At 23.0% G+C, this 20,913-nt stretch overlaps 1 protein-coding gene and 1 non-coding gene across 8 annotated transcripts in view; both read right to left on the reverse strand.

The window, feature by feature from the left end:
* LOC134832790 (RNA-binding protein Musashi homolog Rbp6) overlaps positions 1-20,913 on the reverse strand; it is a 342,867-nt gene that overhangs the window by 283,958 nt on the left and 37,996 nt on the right. For all 7 annotated transcript variants that reach the window (XM_063846956.1, XM_063846953.1, XM_063846952.1 and 4 more), the window contains exon 3: positions 12,197-12,237. In XM_063846956.1, the coding sequence (XP_063703026.1) occupies positions 12,197-12,237 (41 nt within the window). The remainder of the gene's footprint in view (positions 1-12,196; positions 12,238-20,913) is intronic.
* Trnai-aau (transfer RNA isoleucine (anticodon AAU)) lies at positions 15,025-15,098 on the reverse strand. Its single transcript has one exon. It is a non-coding gene; the product is annotated as a tRNA-Ile (tRNA).

Below are 20,913 nucleotides of genomic sequence, written 5' to 3' on the forward strand. Positions count from 1 at the left end.
AAAAAAACAAACTTAAAAAAATAAATTTTATTATTAATTATTTATTTTTTAATATTTAAATTATTCTTTCATTAAAAAATTAAACTCTTTTATAAATAAATTTAAATTAAAAAAAATATTTATTTTTTTAATTAATAAATTATTATTTTTATAATAAAAAAATTTTTTAATAATTTTATTTTTTAATTATTTATTTTTTAATATTTAAATTATTCTTTCATTAAAAAATTAAACTCTTAATATAAATAAATTTAAATTAAAATTTAAATAAAAAAAAATATTTATTTTTTTAATTAATAAATTATTATTTTTAATAATAAAATTTTTTTTTAAATAAATAAAAAATAAAAATACTTCTGAGATCCGAAACATCTAAAAATTAAAATAAAAAATAAATGAAAAAAAATATAATATTTTTTTTATTAATTATTGAATTATTCTCTTAATAATACCCAATTATTTTAAAAAAAATATTTAATTAATGATTTTTTTATTTTTTTTTTATTTAATTAAATAAAATTTATTTAATTTAATATTTAAAATTAATTTAATTTAAAATTAGCAAAAAAATAAATAAAAAAAATTAAAAAAAAATTATTAACGTTAAAATAAATTTTAAAAAAATATTTTATTTTTTTTTTAAAGAAATATTCAAAAATAACCTTAATATTTTGAAGCACGTGGGAAAAATAAATAATAATGAAATTATTTTTCGATTATTTTTTTGCGTCATTTATATCGAACATTTAATTATATTACAATTATTTTAATTTTTTTGTTTGTGTCTCATTTTCAACAACGACGAAAAAAATGACGTTAATGACAGAAGAAAAAATTGATATTTGGGGTGAAAATTTGTCGATTAATGTCGACTCAAGTTCAAACACCGCAACACGCAAAGATGTTCATTGTTCATACAAAAAAATTAATTTTTCATTATTTATTTGTTTAATGTACATAAAAAGCGTATGTCATGTCGCGAAAAGACTTTGAAAACCAGAAAAAATTAATAAATAATAAATAAAAAAAACGGACGAATAAATAAAAAAAAAATAATAAAAAGAGGGTGACACTAATTTAGTTATTTACCGCACCGAATTTATTTCTGGTCGAGTCGTGCTATAAAACTCCCTCATTTGCATAGTTGTGGCTTTTCCAATACTACATGTTCAGTTCAGTGCTACATGTTTAATTTTTGGTCTTACAAATGATAAATATGCGTGAATGTGCAGCAGCGCCATATACGAGAAAAAACGGGCAGTTAATTCTATTATTTATTTGGAAAATTGTGTGTTTTGTTTGTTTTATTTTTTTTTATTATTATTATTTTTTGTCAATACCCGCGAACGATTGTACTTTAACGAGGCGCTTTAATTTATTCATTTATCGGTAGATTATTATTATTAAAGTGTAATTAAATGGTTTTCCGATGTTTTTATTTATTTTTTGGTTTATTGAATTGTCACTGCTGCGATGCGTTTCGACCGTGCGATGTTGGTAACACGAAAAATGTCACTTTAGGAAATCGATATGGGGGGAGGAATGGAAAGCAATTAATGACATTCAAGAATTTTCGACTTGACTTATCGTGGAAAAATACAAAATATTTTTTTTTATTATTTTTAAATTTTTTTTTTATAATTTTGACAAATTGTTTTACTATAATTTAATTATTTAATTTATTTATTTTTTTTTAATTTAAATTAAAAAAAAATATATTTTTTAATTTAAATTTTAAATTTAATTTATTAAAATTTTTAAATTTTTTTAATTATTTTAATAAAAAAATAAATCATATTTTTTTTTAATTAATAAAATAAAAATAAAATAATAATTAAATAAAATTTAATTATATATTATTTCATTATTAAAAATTTAAATAATTAAACAAAACTTTATTTTATTTATTAATTTATTAAAAATTAATTTTAAAAAAATTAATATTATTTATCAAAAATTCATAAAAATTCCTGAAATTATCAATAAAATAGATAATAATAATTTTTCGGTAATTAAATTAAAATTAAAAATAAATATTTCACTATATTTATTTTTTTGATATTTTTTCTTTTAAATATTTTTAAAAAATTAATTATAATTAAGATAAATAAAAAAATAAATTTATTTTAAAAATATTTCTTCTTCTTCTTCTTTGCTTTACTTAAGACAAACAATTTTAATGAAGCAAAGAAGAAGAAAAATTTTATTTTATTTGTTTATTTATTTTATGTATTTTTAATTATTTTATTTACCAAATTTATTTTTATTTATTTTAATTTAATTTTTTATTTTAATTTATTTAATTTTTTTTCATTATTTTTTTTTAATTAATTAATTTTTTATATTTATTTTTTTTTTTTTATATTAACAAAATTAAATTAAATTTAAAAAAAATCAAAATTATTGTTAAGAAAAAGTTTTCATAATTTTTCCTCAAAAACTAAAATTAACAAAATTTTAAACTTTTGCCTTAATTTTAATGTTCATTACAATATTTTTCTTCTATTTTCTTCTCAATTTAACTTTTTTGTGTATATCCCACACTTATTTAGGTATTTACGCCACAAGCTTTATAAAACTTTCCGTGCATTATCTTCATAATTCTTTTACACATGAGCACGTATGAATCTGACTGCAGCAGACAAAATGCTTTTTCAATAATCTCCCAAAGTTATCGTTTCATCCCGCATGGAAAAAAGCCGAACCCACACGACAAGACCGACACCTCCAAGTCACACGCAAATAAATTATTAGAAAAGTTTTTGGCAGGTAAGCTTTTAATAAATTTTCTTTTGTTTGTACGGGAGAAAAAAAAACGTCATGGAAATCCGCATGGAAAATATTTTAAATGGTTTTTGTAACAAAAATGCCCTCTTCAAGAGTTTCTCTTAATTTTCCTTCTAAGAGGCGAACGAAAAAATTATTTATGGCACGAAACTTCTACTCACTTCAGCTTACTAATTCATGCTTGGCGATGGTTTGCTGCTGTCTAAAACTAAATTCCTATTATGTCTATCTCCGCAAAATGATAAGATTTTTGCCATGGAGCAAGAATGCTTGGTCACAAATAAAACACAGACATAATTAAAATTTATTTTCTCACTTCATGATTTTTTTTTTCGTTAGCTGTCGTGTGTTTGTGCCTTGAGGAAGAAAAACGCAGAGAAAAGCAGAGAAGGTGTGGACATCAACATAGTTCAAGAAATTTATCTTACCTGCATTTAGCAGATGATGATGATGAATAAAATAGAGAAAGAAAAAAAGTTGTTGAATAGTCACGCAATTTGTGGAGCGAAATAATATTTAATTCAAATCAAAATTAAATCCTCACTCATTAAATATCCAGCAGCTCAAGCCATAACTACTATTTGGAGAGATAGTTCGTAATTATTAGCCACATGTTTCGGTTTTGCATTAGATTTCAAATTGAATTTGCATTAAGTACTGCCAGCAGAGATGTGTTATTTGATAATTTTGATAAATTTATCATAAAAATCTAAAATTTTATTAAAAATTAGATTTTATAATTTTTTTATTAAAAAAAACTTTGAATTAGCAAAGAGGCGATTTACAAATTTCAAACTGTTATTTTTGTTAAAATTTTAAAATTTTTTGTTAAAATATTTCAAAATTTTATAAAAAAGTCGAAATTTTATAAAAAATTAGAATTTTGACATATGAATAAAAATTTTGAAAAGTAAATTTTAAAAAAGAAAAAAATTAGTTACAAAAATCTTGAATTAGCGAAAAGGCAATTTTCAAATTTTCAACGGTAACTTTTTGAATTGACATTTACAAATTTTTCAATGAAATATGTCAAAATTTAATAAATTAATTAAATAATTAATTACCGTTGAAAATTTGAAAATCGCCTTTTCGCTAATTCATGATTTTTGTAACTAAATTTTTTGAATTGATTTACAATTTTTTTTTATGAAAATTGTTAAAAAATTCAAAATTTTTTCTAAAAATTTTTTTGTGAAAGGTCAATTCTAAAAATGAAAAAAAATTTAGTTAAAAATTTGAATGAAAAGGCAATTTTCAAATTTTTAAAATTTTTTTGAATTGACTTTTTCAAATTTTAAATTAAAATATGTCAAAATTTAAAAATTTAATTCTAAAATAATTTTTTTTTCTAAATTTTGACATATTAAACGGAAATTTCATGAATTTCAAATAAAAAATTGAAAAATTAAGTTACAAAAATTTTGAATTAACGAAAAGGCGATTTTAAATTTTTAACGGTCATTTTTTGAACTGACAATTACAATTTTTTTCTAAAAATATATCAAAATTTGATGAAAACTAAAAAGTATATTCAAAGTTTATCAAATTTTGACACATTAAAATGGATAAAATTAAAAATAAATAAAAAAAATTATAAATGTCAATTCAAAAAATGACCGTTAAAAAATTGAAAAAATAATTCTTTTTAAAATTTTTCGATAAAAATAAGTAAAATTTCTCACACCCCTGAAATCGAATGATTGAATCGTCCTCATGCAAAATAAATACGCATCCATTGAGAGCGAGACAGAAAATTGTGCCTGCCAGTAGCAGATGAAATTAAAATATATATCCCCCGAAATATTTTAATGAATGCAAATTACGTTGATAATTATTTAATTAAACAAACCAACAATTTGGACCAACATTTAAAGTTTATTTGAATTTGTCGCTTTATGCTAATTTTATTAATAAAGTACACACGAAGTTTAAAGCTACTTCCATGGAAAAACAACAAAAAAAAGGAATAAAGGTGATGAGAGCTAAAGCCATAAATTAATTAAGAAGAAAAAAAACAGCTCACTCAAGCGGAGAAAAGACGAAACGAAGGGATTACTTAACTAGATTGCAGTAAATTATTTTCAATTGTTCCGCATCTTATTCTGGCAAACAAAGAAAGAAAAGTCTAAACACTGAATGCGATACTAAATTATCAGTATTCAAGACTTGATTCATTGTAAATAAAAACACACAACACCATTTGAAGTCTCACTCAGCTAAAAAACTCTTATAAATAACTCGGCGAATGTGCTTTCAGCAAAATAATGATTCAACACAATTTAATGATAAAGAAAAACGAACGAGAGAAGGAGATAAAAATTGAATTCCATGCCATGTCAGTTCACAGCAAATAGACTGACCCAATTTTTTTCTCTATTCGCGCAAATCGACGAAGGACACTCTAACCTGAGAAGTATAGCGGAGTAATGTAACGATAAGATTAAAAATCGATTTATTGAATCCTTTTCAACTCCTTTGTCCGTCACTAAAATGCTCGATAGACATACATTTAATGCCAAACCTCGATAGCTGCTGCGCTGCGTTAGATGCCAATCCTTTCACTTTTATGCGATTTTCGTAACCTTTAAAGTGTCCAATTGAACGTTCATTTTGTGTACATATATGCGGTGAAGTGAAGTGAAAAGTGATGACTGAAAAGTGTAGACAAAAATCGCAATAAATTCGGATTAGTCTTTTATTTGTTCGTTTTTTGAATTTTAGATTTTTGATTGAAGGGGTTTGTGATTTTTTTCCCTTTTATTGAGTAAATAAACAAAATTTAAAGCGTTTTTTGGATTTACGGGATAGTTTGTTTGAATAGAAGGCGATAATTTTTTATTTGTAAAGATTTGAATGACTTTAAGGTAGAAAAAATCCCAAAGAAGGTAAGTGTTTTTTGTACATTTTAATATTTTTTTAAATTTAATTTTTTTTTAATTTTAAGGAGTATATCAAAATTCAATTTTTGGTAAGTTTTAATTTAAATTTAAAGAAGTATTTTAATTTAATTTTTATTTTATTTATTTAAAATTTTTTTTTTTTTTAATTTTTTTATTAATTTTCTTTTATTTTAATTTTATTTATTTATTTTTATTTTATTTTTCATATTTTGAATATTAAATTTTTTGTAATATGAATTTTTTGTTAAGTTTAATTTTTATATAAATTTTAATTTAATTTTTTTTTTTTTTTATTTTTTTTTTTTTACAAATTAAAAATTTTTTATATTCAATTTTTGATAAGGTTTTATTTAAATATAAATTTGGTAGTAAAAAATTTTTTTATTTAATTTTTTTTTCAATTTAAAAATTTTAAGTATTCAATTTTTTTAAAATTTTTTTTTTTTTAAATTTTATTATTTTTTTTTAATTTAAATTTATTTAATAATTAGGTTTTTAAAAATTTAATTAAAAATTATTTTTAAATTTTAATTTTATTAAATTTTTAAAATTAAATTTTTTTTTTTAACAAAAAAATTTTAAACTTAAAAAAAATTTGTTAAATTTTAATTTAATTTCAAACATTGTTTTTCATTTTAATTTTTTTAATTGTTTTTTTAATTTATTTATTTTTTTTTGACAAATTAGGTAAAATTAAAAGAAATGCCATCAAATCTATAAAAGACAAACATTACTCTTACTCTCATTTTTAACATCAAACTAACCAACAAAAAATTTTATTTCAAGTACGAACTATAAAATTCTTGTTGAAAATGAATTGCAAAAGTAACAAAAACTGATTTTCGAGCATAAAATTCTCATTTGATTGTTTCAACAAACAAAATTGAATTTTGCGAGAAATTTTTCCAAATCAAGTCAACAGCATATTTTACTTCAAAGGTGCAACGTGATCCCCTGAACAACATTCCAATGCCTATGTTTGCCTCACGAGAGAGAGGAAGAACAAATTTTCGCAACAAATTAACGTAATAGACTCCGGTGAATTTAAATTCACCTCCCAAACACACGAGCTACTATAACTAATGGAAATTGAGTGTCACTTTATTTGCTCGGCCCACATTCGAGAAAGCAGACACGAATTATGTTGCGACACAATTTGAGCAAGAATTTGCTGCTGCAAGAAAGAACACGACGCGAAAGCTCTCTCTTTCAGTTCAACGTACCGAAAACAGTCTAAAAAACACACAGAAAAATTATCGTCTGTCACGTCTTTTTGCTTTTGAATCCTGTTCAATTCAATATTGCTCGAAATTTGAATTTAAAACATTGTCCGAGAATATCTCGTCACTCAATTCTACAAAGCAGGACTTTGGAAAAGGAAAATTTATTTAATTTAAATTTTATTTCAATTTAAATGGAACTGGATAGACTGCACCTGAGTCAATAAAAGTGCTTGTGACTCGAATATTTACATACAATCAGTGACACGTATCATGCTGCTGGATGGCAAAGCAAATCGAAAGAGTGTGAATTACGTAATAATTTGATCAAATTTATTCAAATAATTTTTCACGTACTCCGAATGTGACATCGATAATTCAATTTAAAAATTATTTCTACAAGAGACTTTTGTACATAAATCATTCCAAATCGCAGGCAAGCCTGATGATGCTTACAATGTTGGCAAAAATTGAATGGATGTTCGAAAAATGATTGACTGACGGCGGATTGAAGAGTGGATCTACTGCATTAAACGGAAGATTATGTCTCTTCAAAAAAAAGTGCGCGGTAATAATTTTCAGAATTGACAAAAAAATCAATAAACATAAGTACCTTCAATTTTGTGTTAATCGAAAACACTCGAACCAACACCTCCTTTAGTCGTATTTTCATCATCGAGAGAACATTTTGAATTGAATCACCAAAATATTAAAATATTACGATAGACAATAAATTGCACACGTTTTTGTGTTCCAATTAACCGAGAGCACAACAACGAACTTCTTCACTCTCTCTCTGTGTGGCAAAAAAGGAAATAAAGAGAGATGTTCGAAAATTTATAAGTCATGAGTCGTGAATGTGACATTCAATTCGTAAATTGCTTTTATGTAATAAAATAGAAGTGACAGTATTATGGTCGTCGTCGTCGTTTCGTACAAAACAAGAACATCCAAGCAGCATAATAGGCACGTAAATTTGTCAACTGTGTTGATTTAGTGTTATGTCTAGAGATGTATACAATTTCTTCTTCTGGTTTTGGTTCCTCGGCTTTTTCAGAGGTAGGTATTAGTTAAGTAAATTTATTACAATTTTCTTTTATTTACTATCCTCTATTAAGGTTCGAGTTTGTCAAAAAAGGATAAATTATAATAGTCATAGGTGATAAATAGAGGTATTTTTTCTGTCTTTTTTCAAATCCGGGAAAAAAAGAGAAAATCAGGAAAATATGGAAGAGAAGGAAGAGGAGGAGGAGAGAAAGATGGAAGGACACAGGATACAAAACAACAACTTTCCTCCTTTCCTGATTTGCATCCTGTTTCCCTTCATTAAATGAAATTATGTTGGAACGTTTTGTTTTTAGTTCGGAGATTAAAGTTGAGATTTGGGTGAGTGATTTTTTTTTTATGTTTAACATTTTATTTTTTTTAATTTTCAGGACTCATGAACAGGATTGAGAAAAATTTTCGAAATTTTTCAACGAAGAGCTTTAGAACAGTTTACGAGATAAGAAAAGTAACATAAAAATACCTTCAAATATCGAAAAAAAATTTCGAAATTTTCCAACAGAGCATTTGAGAAAAATTTACGAGATAAGAAAAGTTACTCCAAATATCATAAAATTTTGAGCTCATGAACAGCATTGAGAATTTTTTCGAAATTTTCCAACAGAGCATTTGAGAAAAATCTACGAGATAAGAAAAGTTACTCCAAATATCACAAAATTTTGAGCTCATGAACAGCATTGAGAATTTTTTCGAAATTTTCCAACAGAGCATTTGAGAAAAATTTACGAGATAAGAAAAGTTACTCCAAATATCACAAAATTTGGAGCTCATGAACAGCATTGAGAATTTTTTCGAAATTTTCCAACAGAGCATTTGAGAAAAATTTACGAGATAAGAAAAGTAACTCCAAATATCAAAAAATTTTGAGCTCATGAACAGCATTGAGAATTTTTTTCGAAATTTTCCAACAGAGCATTTGAGAAAAATTTACGAGATAAGAAAAGTAACTTCAAATATCACAAAATTTTGAGCTCATGAACAGCATTGAGAATTTTTTTCGAAATTGTCCAACAGAGCATTTAAGAAAAATTTACGAGATAAGAAAAGTAACGGAATTCTTTCCTTTGCAAGATTTTTTTAACCTCAAATATAACGAAATTTTTAACGAAATTCAACTTAAATCTTCCTTTTTTGTAAATTGAGATTTTCTTCTACGATTCTTCATAAACTAAAAAATATCTTGATGATATCAGAAAACAGTCAACACTTTTTTCTAACAAAAAATTTTGAACAGAGCATTATGACTTTTGACGTTTTTAGACAATACATTAAGTAAAATGCTTTGACAAAAAACTTTCCATGCTCGAATGATATTCTTAATGACACAAAGATAGAGTCATTGACAAGTTGACATCTCATAGTGTCAAAGATTGAGCTTCTGAGTAATCAATAAACCTGATGAGATCTAATTAAGCATCAGAATTGATGCACAAAACGCAAATTTTGATGACCCAAAATAAATTAATGTTTACCTCGTAATTCCATATGAAGCACATATCAAAACGTGGATTTGTCGTGTTCATGTAATCTTATCTTATCAGCAAAATTAATCAGACTTTGTACTATTATATTATAAAATCGTTACAAGATTATAAAGTCGTCGGGCCATTGACCATTTTTGCCTGCTTCTGTAATCTCGTTTGATGAAAAGTTATTCAATTTTGTTCATTTTTTTTTCTCTCGTCGCGATGTTGACTTTATTCATTGTTTGTTGTTCTTCAGTGTTTGCCTCTTCGTCACATTTGCTCGTCTTTTTGTTGAATTTACAATAATTCACAGACAAATTGTGTCGTCATTAGCAAGTGTGCGCGCGGAAAAAAAAAAGTAAACAAGGCACGACGACGACGATGAGACGAATAGTGTGATAAATTTTTGTTATTAGTTTTCCTCTTTTTTTCCTTCAGCGCTCTTCTTGATGGCATTTTGTTATGTATTCCGATTGTAAAGCAAACTTCTTCCAAGGCAGTTTTCTAAAAAAAAAGTTTTGTTACAGCGAGGAAAAGTTGTGTATGGAGTGAAATGATAAGAGAGACGAGATAGAGTAACTTCGTGTGACAAAAGATGAATTGGAACAATAGACAAAAGATTTATGTTTTTTAAAGAAAAGTGTCCTCAACTTGTTTGGTATCATCTTCAGCCAACAAAGTTTCTGTTTTCTTTTTTTTTCTATTATTTATGAAAAGAAAGTCACTAAATTAGGCAGAAATTCATTTAAAAATCCGGTTTAAATTTCATTTCGATCTCTTCCATTTATCTAAATTCCTCTTGATGACTCGAAAACTCAACTTATTGTATTTCTATTTGAACAAATTTTTACAATATCTCGATTTTTTTTTCGTTTTGCGGAGCAAACAAACTTGACAGCCAAAGACACACATACCGCCCGCCCAAAAACAAGCACTGCTTAAAGTGAAAAATGGTTCTTTAAGATAAAGAGATAAATCTTCTTTTTGCTTGTCTATTGTCTGAACATGTGTGGGAGCCAGCTAGCGTTGTTGTGCGTCGTCTCATCTCCTTGTCGGAAATTCCTCTGAAGTTGCAATTTAGCAGAGGAGCGCCGACGAAGAAGAAATGGTGCAAAATTAGGGTGAATATCGATTTTAACTTATGGCACAAAGTATAATAATTTACACTCTGGCAAATTAAGGGTTTCTCGTGTCAAATTGGGATGTTGCGGCGAAAGATTTTTCTTCATTTATGAAACGCGATGACTTGCAATTTGCTTTTTTTTTAATAATAAGCTTTCTTTGAAAAATTCTCATTAAAAGAGAATTTGTAATGATCGTAAATGATGAAAAGATGAAATTCTGAGAAAAAGTCGTCGATTTTTTATTATCATTTTGTCTTTGATTCATTTAAAAAAGGAAAACGAGAAAAGCCACAATTTTCATTTTTTCTAAAAATTAAAAAAAATAATTTTAAATATTTTAATAAATTTTATTTTTAATTAATTTATTTTATTTTTTTTATTTAAAATTAATATTATTTATCAATAAAAAAAATATTTAATTTTTTTTTATATTTAATTTTTCATTTTCTTATTTAAAAAAAATCATTTATTTTATTCTGTAAATTAATTATTTTAAATAAAAAAATGAAAAATTAATTTAAAAAAAATTAAATTTTTCAATATATTTCATTTAATTAATTTTATTTAATTTTAATATTTAAGTTTTTTAATTTAATTTTTTTTATTTTAAAAAATTAATTCATAAAACAAAATTAATTAAAAATTAAAATTAAATGAAATTCATTAAAATATTTAAAATTATTTTTTTTTTTAATTTAAAAAAAATGAAAATTGTGGCTTTTCTCGATTGTAGAACGAAGTTTACGGGTCCAAAAATTAAAACTAAATTTAAATTTTTTATAATTTTTATTTTTAACTTAAAGACCCGTAAACTTCGTTCTACCATAGAGAGTATTTAAAAAAAAAATAATTTTAATTTAATTTAAATTTAATTTTAATTTAATTTAATTTTAATTTAATTTTAATTGAATTAAATTTTTAAAAAATTTTAAAATAATTCTAAAAGTAATTTTCTGAAAAAAAAATTTTACTCTAACAACGTTCAAATTCTCATGATGATACATTTTTTTCTTCCGCGACTTCATAGAATCTCATCATTTTTATGTTGATCACATCATTATTTTTTCCTTCAGAATCTCTTTTTATTGCAATATTGCAAAAAAAAATCCATAGTGCACTTGAAAATCTCATCTCATCTCATTAAATTTTTCTCAGATATTTTCTTCAATAATTTTTTCCAATAAAATATTTTATTTTTAAAATAAAAATCGATCCCTGCTCAATACAATTAAGATTAATTAACTATCAACAAAGAAATAAACTTTCATCTTATCCCCCGAAAAATTTATTCGTTTCCTCCAATTTTCCATGAAATGCAAAAAAAAATGCGTTTAATGTTAATTTTTATTACTGACATTTTTATGATAACGCCATTAAATTGAGAGATTGTCGTGCGTCTCGTAGAAGAGAGAAGTAAGTCCCAAATTTATGAGCAACAAAAAATAAATAAAGCTAATCCATGGAGCGTCGTTTATACCGAAAAATGTGTGCGGAAACTTTTTTTATTTTATGATAGACTTTAATTAATTTAGCGCTGCTATGAGAAAGGACCACTTGACGCTCGTTTTATAGGTCAATGAGTACGCTTCCAGATTTTGTAACGAAAAAAAAAATAAATATAAAAACGAACTTACCTGGACTTGTTTGCCAACTTAGTCCGCCGATGAACATTTTTCTGCAAAAAAATAAAAAAAAAAATATTAATAAGTTGTTGAAGGAAAAAAATCATCGCGTAAGATAGAAAAGTGACATAATCCCAGATTTTTATATTTTTTATTTATTTTTTTTTTTAATTTAAGTCTTCTGCAAACACCGAAAGTCAGAAAGAAATTGTCTTAAAGTCAATATAATTTGCATCCTTGTAGTTTGTGCTCGAGATAGATAATAAAAGTTTTTCCATTTTATGTTGCTCGAAAGTTTTTCTATAATTTTTTTCTTTAAATTTTCTTTCGCTTCTTTTTTTTGTGTGCGAAATCCGTAGAAGCCGCACCTCATGCGAACGCAAAAGAAAACGAGATACTTTGACGGTAAATAAGAGAAAAATGCATTTTTTCGATCAATTTTTTGCTGCCTCTTATCTCGGTGCGGCAGGATATTGACAGACAAAACGGGTGCAAAATTGCATGGATTTGGACTCGTATTGCGTGCACGAACGTCAATTGTCTTGTTCGAACACTCCTCGCAAATTTACTTTTCGAGTACTTTTTGGCTCGAAGACACATGCATGAGCAAAGACAATTTCACGGAGGTAAAATCTCTCGTTGTAACGTAAAAAAAGAAAACTGTAAGCGATTATTCTATTTCAATGAGCAATTTAATTTTGAAGTTTTTGCATTGCTCGGTACTGCTTCAATGCATCTTCCTTGTATTCTTATCAACGGCATCATTCTTATGAAATTTTATAAGAAAAGAAAAGATAGCTCAAAGTGATATGAATTGGTAACGAGTTACGTTTCCTTGTCTTTGCCCATTCATTCAATGCTGTGAGAGATAACAATTTCGACTTGAATAACGACTGAAATGAGATTTTCCTGTGAAAAAAAAAATTTTTTTACAGCATTTTAAAAGAAAAATTGTAATTCAGAAGGAAATGACGTCTTTTTAACTTTTTATTTTCAAAATGTGCATTGGGGCAAAAATTTTTAATGAAAGAAAAACTAAAAAAAAATTTCAAGTCACGTGGTTAAAATTTTTTGAAAATATGAATTGAGATAAATTTTTAAATTTATAATGGATCAAAAATGATTAAAAATGTATTTTGAAATAATAATTTAAAAAATTTTTCAAAAAAAATTACAAAAAAAATTATTAAAATTCGAAAATTTGATTTTTTAAGTCACGTGGTTCAAAATTTGTTAAAAATTCTTAAAGTTTGGTTTTAAATTAAATTTAAAATTTTCATTGGATTAAAATTTATATTGAAAGTGTATTAAAAATTTATTTTATAAATTGCCCTGATATGAAAATTAAGAATCATTAAGATTCTTATCTTAAAGTCACGTGGTTGAAAATTTTTAAAATGTGAATTGGGATGATTTTTTTTAAATTGTAAATAAGTTAAAAATTACTCAAACTGTATTTGAGGCCATAATTTAAAAAAATATTAAAAAAAAAGTTAAAAAATGATGAAAATTTAAAAAAAATAATAATATTTCAAGTCACGTGGTTAAAAGTTTCTGAAAAATTCATATTATTTGGATTTGAATAAACTGTTAAATGTTTATTAGGTAAAAATTTGTTTTCAAAAGATATTAAAAATTTATTTAAAAAATTGTCGTGAAAGAAAAATAAAGATTTAAGAAACATTAAGAAACATAAGATTTAAAGCTTAAGATCACGTGGTTGAAAAATTTCAAAATGCAAATTGGGATAAATTTATAAAATTTTTAAACAGTACAAATATGTATTGGGCCAAAATTAAAGAAATTCTGAAAAGCGAAAAGACAATTCAAAATGCAAACTGAGACAAAAATTCAAATTTCAACTGATTCAAGTCACGTGGTTTGAAAAAATGCATTAAAATCATTTCTTTAACGAAAATTTTCTATTTTTTTTTTTTTTTTTTTTAAAATATTTCTTGAACATCGGTTACAATCATTAAAAAATGATCAAAGCCCATTAGAAGATCAAAGCAACCACGAAATTCGGTCAATTATTGATTTACAGCCTGATTAAAATGAAATACTCTCTTAAATAAATTCCATCGTTGAACAGGAATAATCTTACGACGGAGACAAAATTTTAATTAGACACGATGTCTGTCACGTTAGCGGCGATAAAAAAAAAAAGCAAAACCACGATCGCGCCAAAAGACATCACAAAACACATCCTAACATTCCACTAATCTCATGTAATTAATCGCATTAAAAAATTATTTATTAATTAATTAATTAAATATAAATTCCTTCCATGTACATGTGGCACATTTTCACGCGCACAGAGACGACTTTTCGCTCGCGACGCGATATTTATTAATAATAATTATTATTGCAGTTCGGGTCCGTCGCTCGTGTGTATTTTTAGGTTTGGTGCATGTCACGAGAAAAAAAAATTTGTAAAAAATCAAAACATGCAATAGATATTTTTAAGTGCGCGCGATGCAAAACGAAGCAAGTTGGATATAAATTCATCATAAAAATTGATGTATGTCGTATTTAATGTCTTTTATTTAATTTAAGGGGACACACAATTTTGCACGCATGTCTGATTATTATTTCTTTTTCGCGCTTTTGTCTGTGTTCCGAATAAATATTTTGCGCGTAAATCATCTTTTTCTCGGGTTTAAGCGTGACTTTTGCATTTGGTAATTAAAATTTTCAGTACGATGCAAAAATAGATACGCTTGATTTGTAAAATTTATAATAAACAAATTTTCGTCGTTCAGTTGATAGGGCGGAAGTTTAACGAAAAGTGACAATATTTTGAAAGTAAAAATTACGAAAGAGATGAAAAAATATTTTTTTGGCCCATGCAGGGGTCGAACCTGCGACTTTCGCGTTATTAGCACGACACTCTAACCAACTGAGTTAATGGGCCGCCTGATGATTTCTTATCAGATTTGCAGTTTTGTGAGATTAAAATTTTTTATGAGATTATTTTATAAATAATTTTTAGAAAAAAAAAATTAATTAAAATATTAAATTAAATTAATTGAAAAAAATTTGAAAATTAATTTAAAAATTATAAAATTAATTAATTCATTAAAAAATTATTTTTTATTTTTTTTTAATTTTCATCATTTTTAAGTCAAGAAAAATATTTTTTAATTTAAATTAATAATTAAATAATTAAATTAAATTAAACATTTAAGAAAAAATTATAAAATAAAAATAATTTACGAAAATTTTAACATTAATTTAAAATTAATTAAATAATTATTAATTAATTAAAATAAATTAAATTATTTAAAAAAAATTAAATTAAAATAAATAATAAAAATAAAAATTTTTAATTTAAAAAAAATTAAAATTATTTATTTATTAAATGAAATTAAAAAAAATTTTTAAAAATTATATTAAATTAAAAATAAAAATAAAATTTAAAAAATTAAATTTATTAAATTAAAAAATTATAAAAAATTAAAAATATATTTTATTAACTTAAAAATTATTAAAAAAAAATTTAAAAAAAATTAAATCAAAATAAAATTAAAAATTAAAATTTAATAATTAAAAAAAATATTTTTAAATTTTTAGTTATTAAAAAATATTTAGAAAAAAATATTTTTAAAATTATTTTAATTAATATTTAAATTTAAATTAAATTTAAATTTAAAAAAGCTTATAATTTTTAAAAAATTTTCTTGCATATTTTAACTTTTTTTTTTTTAATTTTTTATAATAAAAAAAAATTTGCAATTTATAATAAAATTTTTTTTTTTTTTGAAAATAAAAATTAATTTAAAATTTAATATTTTTTTTTAAATAATTCATCAATAAATAAATCAAAAATAACAATAAATTTTAAAAAAAATAAATTTTCTTCAATAAAAAAAAATCATTTAATCACAAAACATTAAATAACTTTAATTTCCATTCCATAAAAGAAAAATGGTGCGAATTTTCCTTTACTTTTTCACACAATAAAAATATCTAAATCGTCTTATACGCCAAAACAAAAAAAAATCTTTTTCAGTAAAAAACACACAAAATTCAATTCGCATGCTGTGCGAGAACAAAAGAGACGCGATTATTTTATTTTATCAGCAGCAAGCGATTTACGAACTCCACAAACAGAACACACGCACACACGCTTATTTGAATTACTGTCGATTCTGATTGCAAAATATATGCAGAAAAGTTTAGCACATCCGTGGATTTCATAACAAACAAAAGAAAAAGCAGTACAAGAACGCTTTTATTTCGTGTGTAAATACATTCAAAAATATTCGCATGAATGAAAAAAAAAAGAATAAAGTACTTTTTGTTCGTTGTGCGATTCTGGAGCGAATGTGTGAGTTTTTTTTTCTCTCGCTTTCGCAAAAAGAGTTAAGTGTTGTATTGAGGCATTCATATGCAGATTGGGAAATTTATTACCTTTTTCACCTCTTTGGGGTGCTGTGTGTTTTACTTCGCGCAAAGTAATAAAATATCGGGATGACTGAAAAGATTAGCGGGAAATGCAATGAAAGGAATTTTTATGGCGCTAGACTGGAACAAAGGAGGCAATCACTCGCAATTTGGTCGCTTTTGTTGCGCGAAAAAAAAGTTCCATCGTCTCTGGTTAGTTGCGAACTGTTAACGAACAATAGTTTATAACAAATGACAAAAATTTACATTTCACCGAAAATTTGGGAAAAAATATGTAAAATTGTTTATCGTTAACGATCTTCTGAATTTTTTATATTTTTTTTTTTTTTTTTTTTTTTTTTTTTTTTTTTTTTTTTTTTTTTTTTTTTATTTTTATTTTTTTTATTTTTTTTTTTTTATTTTTTTTTATTTTTTTTATTTTTTTATTTTTTTTTTAATTTTTATTTTTTTTTTTTTTTTTTTTTTTATTTTTTTTTTTTATTTTTTTTTTTTTTTTATTTTTTTTTTTAATTTTAAATTTTTTTTTTTTTTTTTGATAAATATTAATAACGAAAAAAAATTGTTTGAAATTTACAAAAATAATTCCACACAAAAATTTACCATTTTTTTACGTAATCAAAGCCTCCACGGCAAAATTCATGCACATCAAAACAATTTGAATAAAAGTCCATTAAATGAATTGAAAATTGAATTTAGCTACTGCGAAATACATTTCCAACGCATCGTATGTGTGTCAATTTAATGCATCGCACAAAAATATTCTTCGCTGCTGCTTATTTTTTTTTTCACAAAAGGCGGTGCGATATCAGTAGCAGCGAAAAAAAAATTGTTGGCAGATTCCATTAATTTATTTGCATACATAATATGCCCGAGCCCTTTTTATTGCATCAGTGATAAGATACAATAGCATTCGATGCTTTTTTTATGGCAACCGGGAAAAAATGTTTAGTTTACCTGTCGAGAACGAATGTTGTTTATGTATTTGTAATGCAATGCATTTCTCTGCATTTAATGGATTTATGGTTATTTTTTGCTGGGTTTTTATTTTATTTTTATCCATAGTTAGATTAGATTCGATGATGACGCACATTTTTGCGGGAGAGATCAAATTATGATAGTAACGTTGAATTTTTTTTTTTGAAGGTTTTTTAATAGGAAAAAAAATTTTAAGGCATGAAAAATTATGAAATGTTTAAAATTTTGCAAAAATTTATTTTAAAAAAATAAAAAAATTTTTTAATTAAAATTTTATAAAAAAAAAATAATTAAATTTTAATGCAAATTTAGATATTTTTTTTCTAAAATTAATTATTTAAAAAATATTTAAAAAAAAATTTTAAAGAGCAAAATTTTATTTTCGCTACAGTACATATTTGCTCATTTTTATCTTAAATTTATTTTACTAAATTAAAAAAAATATTTTATTAAATAAATTTAAATTAATTAATTAATTAAATTATATTTAACTTAAATATTTAAAGGTTTTTAATAGAAAAAAAAAATATTTTTCATACGTTCTTAAAAATTTTTAATTTTTAAAAAATAAAAAAAAAATGAAATAAAAAAATTAAAATTTTAAAAAAATTAAAATTAAAAAAATAATTTTTATTATTTAAAAATTTAAAAAGAAAAATTCTTTATCAAAATTAAAAATTAAATAAATTTTAACTTAAAAATATAATTAAAATTATTTCTGCTCAATTTAATTTAAAGTTTTGTAATTTATTAAAAATAATAATAAATAATAAAATGATAATAAATTAAATTAATTTAATTAAATTAAAAATTAAAATTATTTTTTTTATTTTTTAATAAAAAATTATTAAAAATTAATTAAAAAAAAACTTAAATTTATTTAAAATTTTTAAAAAAATATTTTTAAATTTTTTTAAATTTAATTTTAATTATTTTATTTTTTTAAATTTATTTTTTTATCTTTTTAAAAACTAAAAAAAATAAAATTTTATCCATTTTTTTTACAAAGCCCTTCTTCGAATATTTTTTTACAGAAAATAAACAAAAATTAATTAAATTTATTAAAGCATCTTAATATTTTTTTTTCATATTCAAAACTTGTACTTTCCTTCCTTTTGTAAGAAATATTGAAACAAAAAAAAATTATTCATCTACAAAAACAAATTACTTTGACGCCGAAATTCCTTTGACGAAAAGAAAAGAAAAATAAATCAGTTGTTAAATACAAATCGACAGTCCATTAATAAATAAAAGAAAAAAAACTCGTTTGACAAATGTATTGAAATACAAAAGACGAAAACTTGCAAGCATAATCCATTTTCTCTTAACACACTTAAGAAACTCTTCGAAACACACACTGATGGATTAGAGACCCGTGCTAATAGAAAAATATCTAACAAATAATATTTTTTCATGGAAAATGTCACACTTAAGAGATTCTTTTATAATTAGAACTCACGTAAACTGAAACACGAAACAGCTGTCTTTTGTTCCATTTCTTCGAACATGTCACACAGTTTATCACATTTTTCGGGTCTAAATCTCGAGATACATCTCAATTCAACAATTGACGTTTGTTGACGTAATTAGTTAACAACCAACAAAAATTTCTCTTTGAAAAACGAAAAATTTCCATTCATCGAGGTCGTAAGTTATGAAAGTTGTTAAAAAGTTGAAAAAATAGTTTTTTGGCAAAAAAATTTCCATTTTTTAACATTTTTTCAACATGTTGAAAAGCGAATTGTTGAGTAAACAACATGTAACGAGCGCAGCAAGAAAAGTTTTGAAAACACAGGTAATTTATTAACTATCGCATGAACTTCCGTTTCATTATAATATTATAGGCGAATAGTTTGTGCTGCCCTTTATTTTTAAAAAGAGAAAGGATTTTTGTGTGAAAACTCTAAGACACGCAGTGCATGCATTAAATATATCTGTATCATCGGGGAAGGTTAAAACAATCTACTCGGCAATTTTTTAGTTTTTTAAATGCTTTTTATTGAAATTTTCATTATTTGAATTATTTTAAAATTTTAAATTAAAAAAAAATATAAAAAAAAATCAAATTAATGAATATTAAAAATTTTATTCAAAATTATTAAAATTTTAAAAATAATTAATTTTAATAATTTAAAAATATTTTAGAAGATTATTATTTAACTTTTTAAAGAATTTAATTATTTTATTAAAAATTGTTTTATTTATTTAATTAAATTTATTAATAATTTAATATTTTAATTAATTATAGAATAGTTCAAATAATAAAAAAAAAAAATATTCTTGAAAAAAATTTTTAAATTCCTTGAAATTTTTTAAAATATTTTTCTTTTAAGATAAAAACATTCTTAAAATAAAAGGAATATAATTTTTAATTCTAAATTAAATTAATTTTAATTAAAATTTAAATCGAAAGTAATTTTATTCAAAAGAAAAAAAAAATAAATAAATATTTTAAAAATAAAAAGAATAAAAATAAAATATTTTTTAAATAAAATATTTAAATCTAAAAATTAATGAATTAGTTTTTTTAATATTTATTTTTATTTGAATAAAATTATTTTAGATTTTTATTTTAATTAAAATTAATTTAATTTAGAATTAAAAATTATATTCTTATTATTTTAAGAATTTTTTTATCATACGAAAAATATTTTAAATTATTTCAAGAAATTTTGTTTTTCAAGAATAATTTTAATTTTTTTGAATTAATTATTTGAATTAATAAATTAATAATTAATTATTAATTAATTTTAAAATAAAAAAAATTATTAATATTTAATTTTAAAAATTAAATTAATAAATTTTTTTTAAAATTTTAATTAATTAAATTAATAAAAATAATTATAAAAAATTAATTAAGTTTTTAAAAAAAAAATTTTTTTTTTAAAAAAAAAATTTAAAATATTTTTAAAATTTTAAATAAAATATTTTTTTTTTTTAATTATTTTCTTTTTCACTTCGTTAGACAAGATAGACCAACCCCTTCAAACGCAGCGCATTAGCAACGTAATAGCTTATTTTGGCTTATCCATTCTATTTCACGTTTTTTCGAAGAGCATAAGCTTTTTTTCAAGTGTTCTACGCTGAATGCATTTACGTGTCTTTTCATGGTAAATAACTGCAACGTTGCTATATTCCCTGCACTCTACTAAGAAATTAAAAAGCCACTTTCAAAACTCTGAATAATGAATGTAGTTTTTTTTTTGTTCAACATCAACTTTTATGTTGGGTATTAATATACCCAGTGACCTGATGATGACGATGATGTTGGCGGTATAGAAAAAAAAGAGTAAAAAAATAATTTTAAAGAACCTTGCAAAAAATTTAAAATAAAAATAGAAAAGTGT

This window comes from Culicoides brevitarsis, chromosome 2 (assembly GCF_036172545.1).
Source record: "Culicoides brevitarsis isolate CSIRO-B50_1 chromosome 2, AGI_CSIRO_Cbre_v1, whole genome shotgun sequence".
In the NCBI taxonomy this organism is placed as follows: domain Eukaryota; kingdom Metazoa; phylum Arthropoda; class Insecta; order Diptera; family Ceratopogonidae; genus Culicoides; species Culicoides brevitarsis.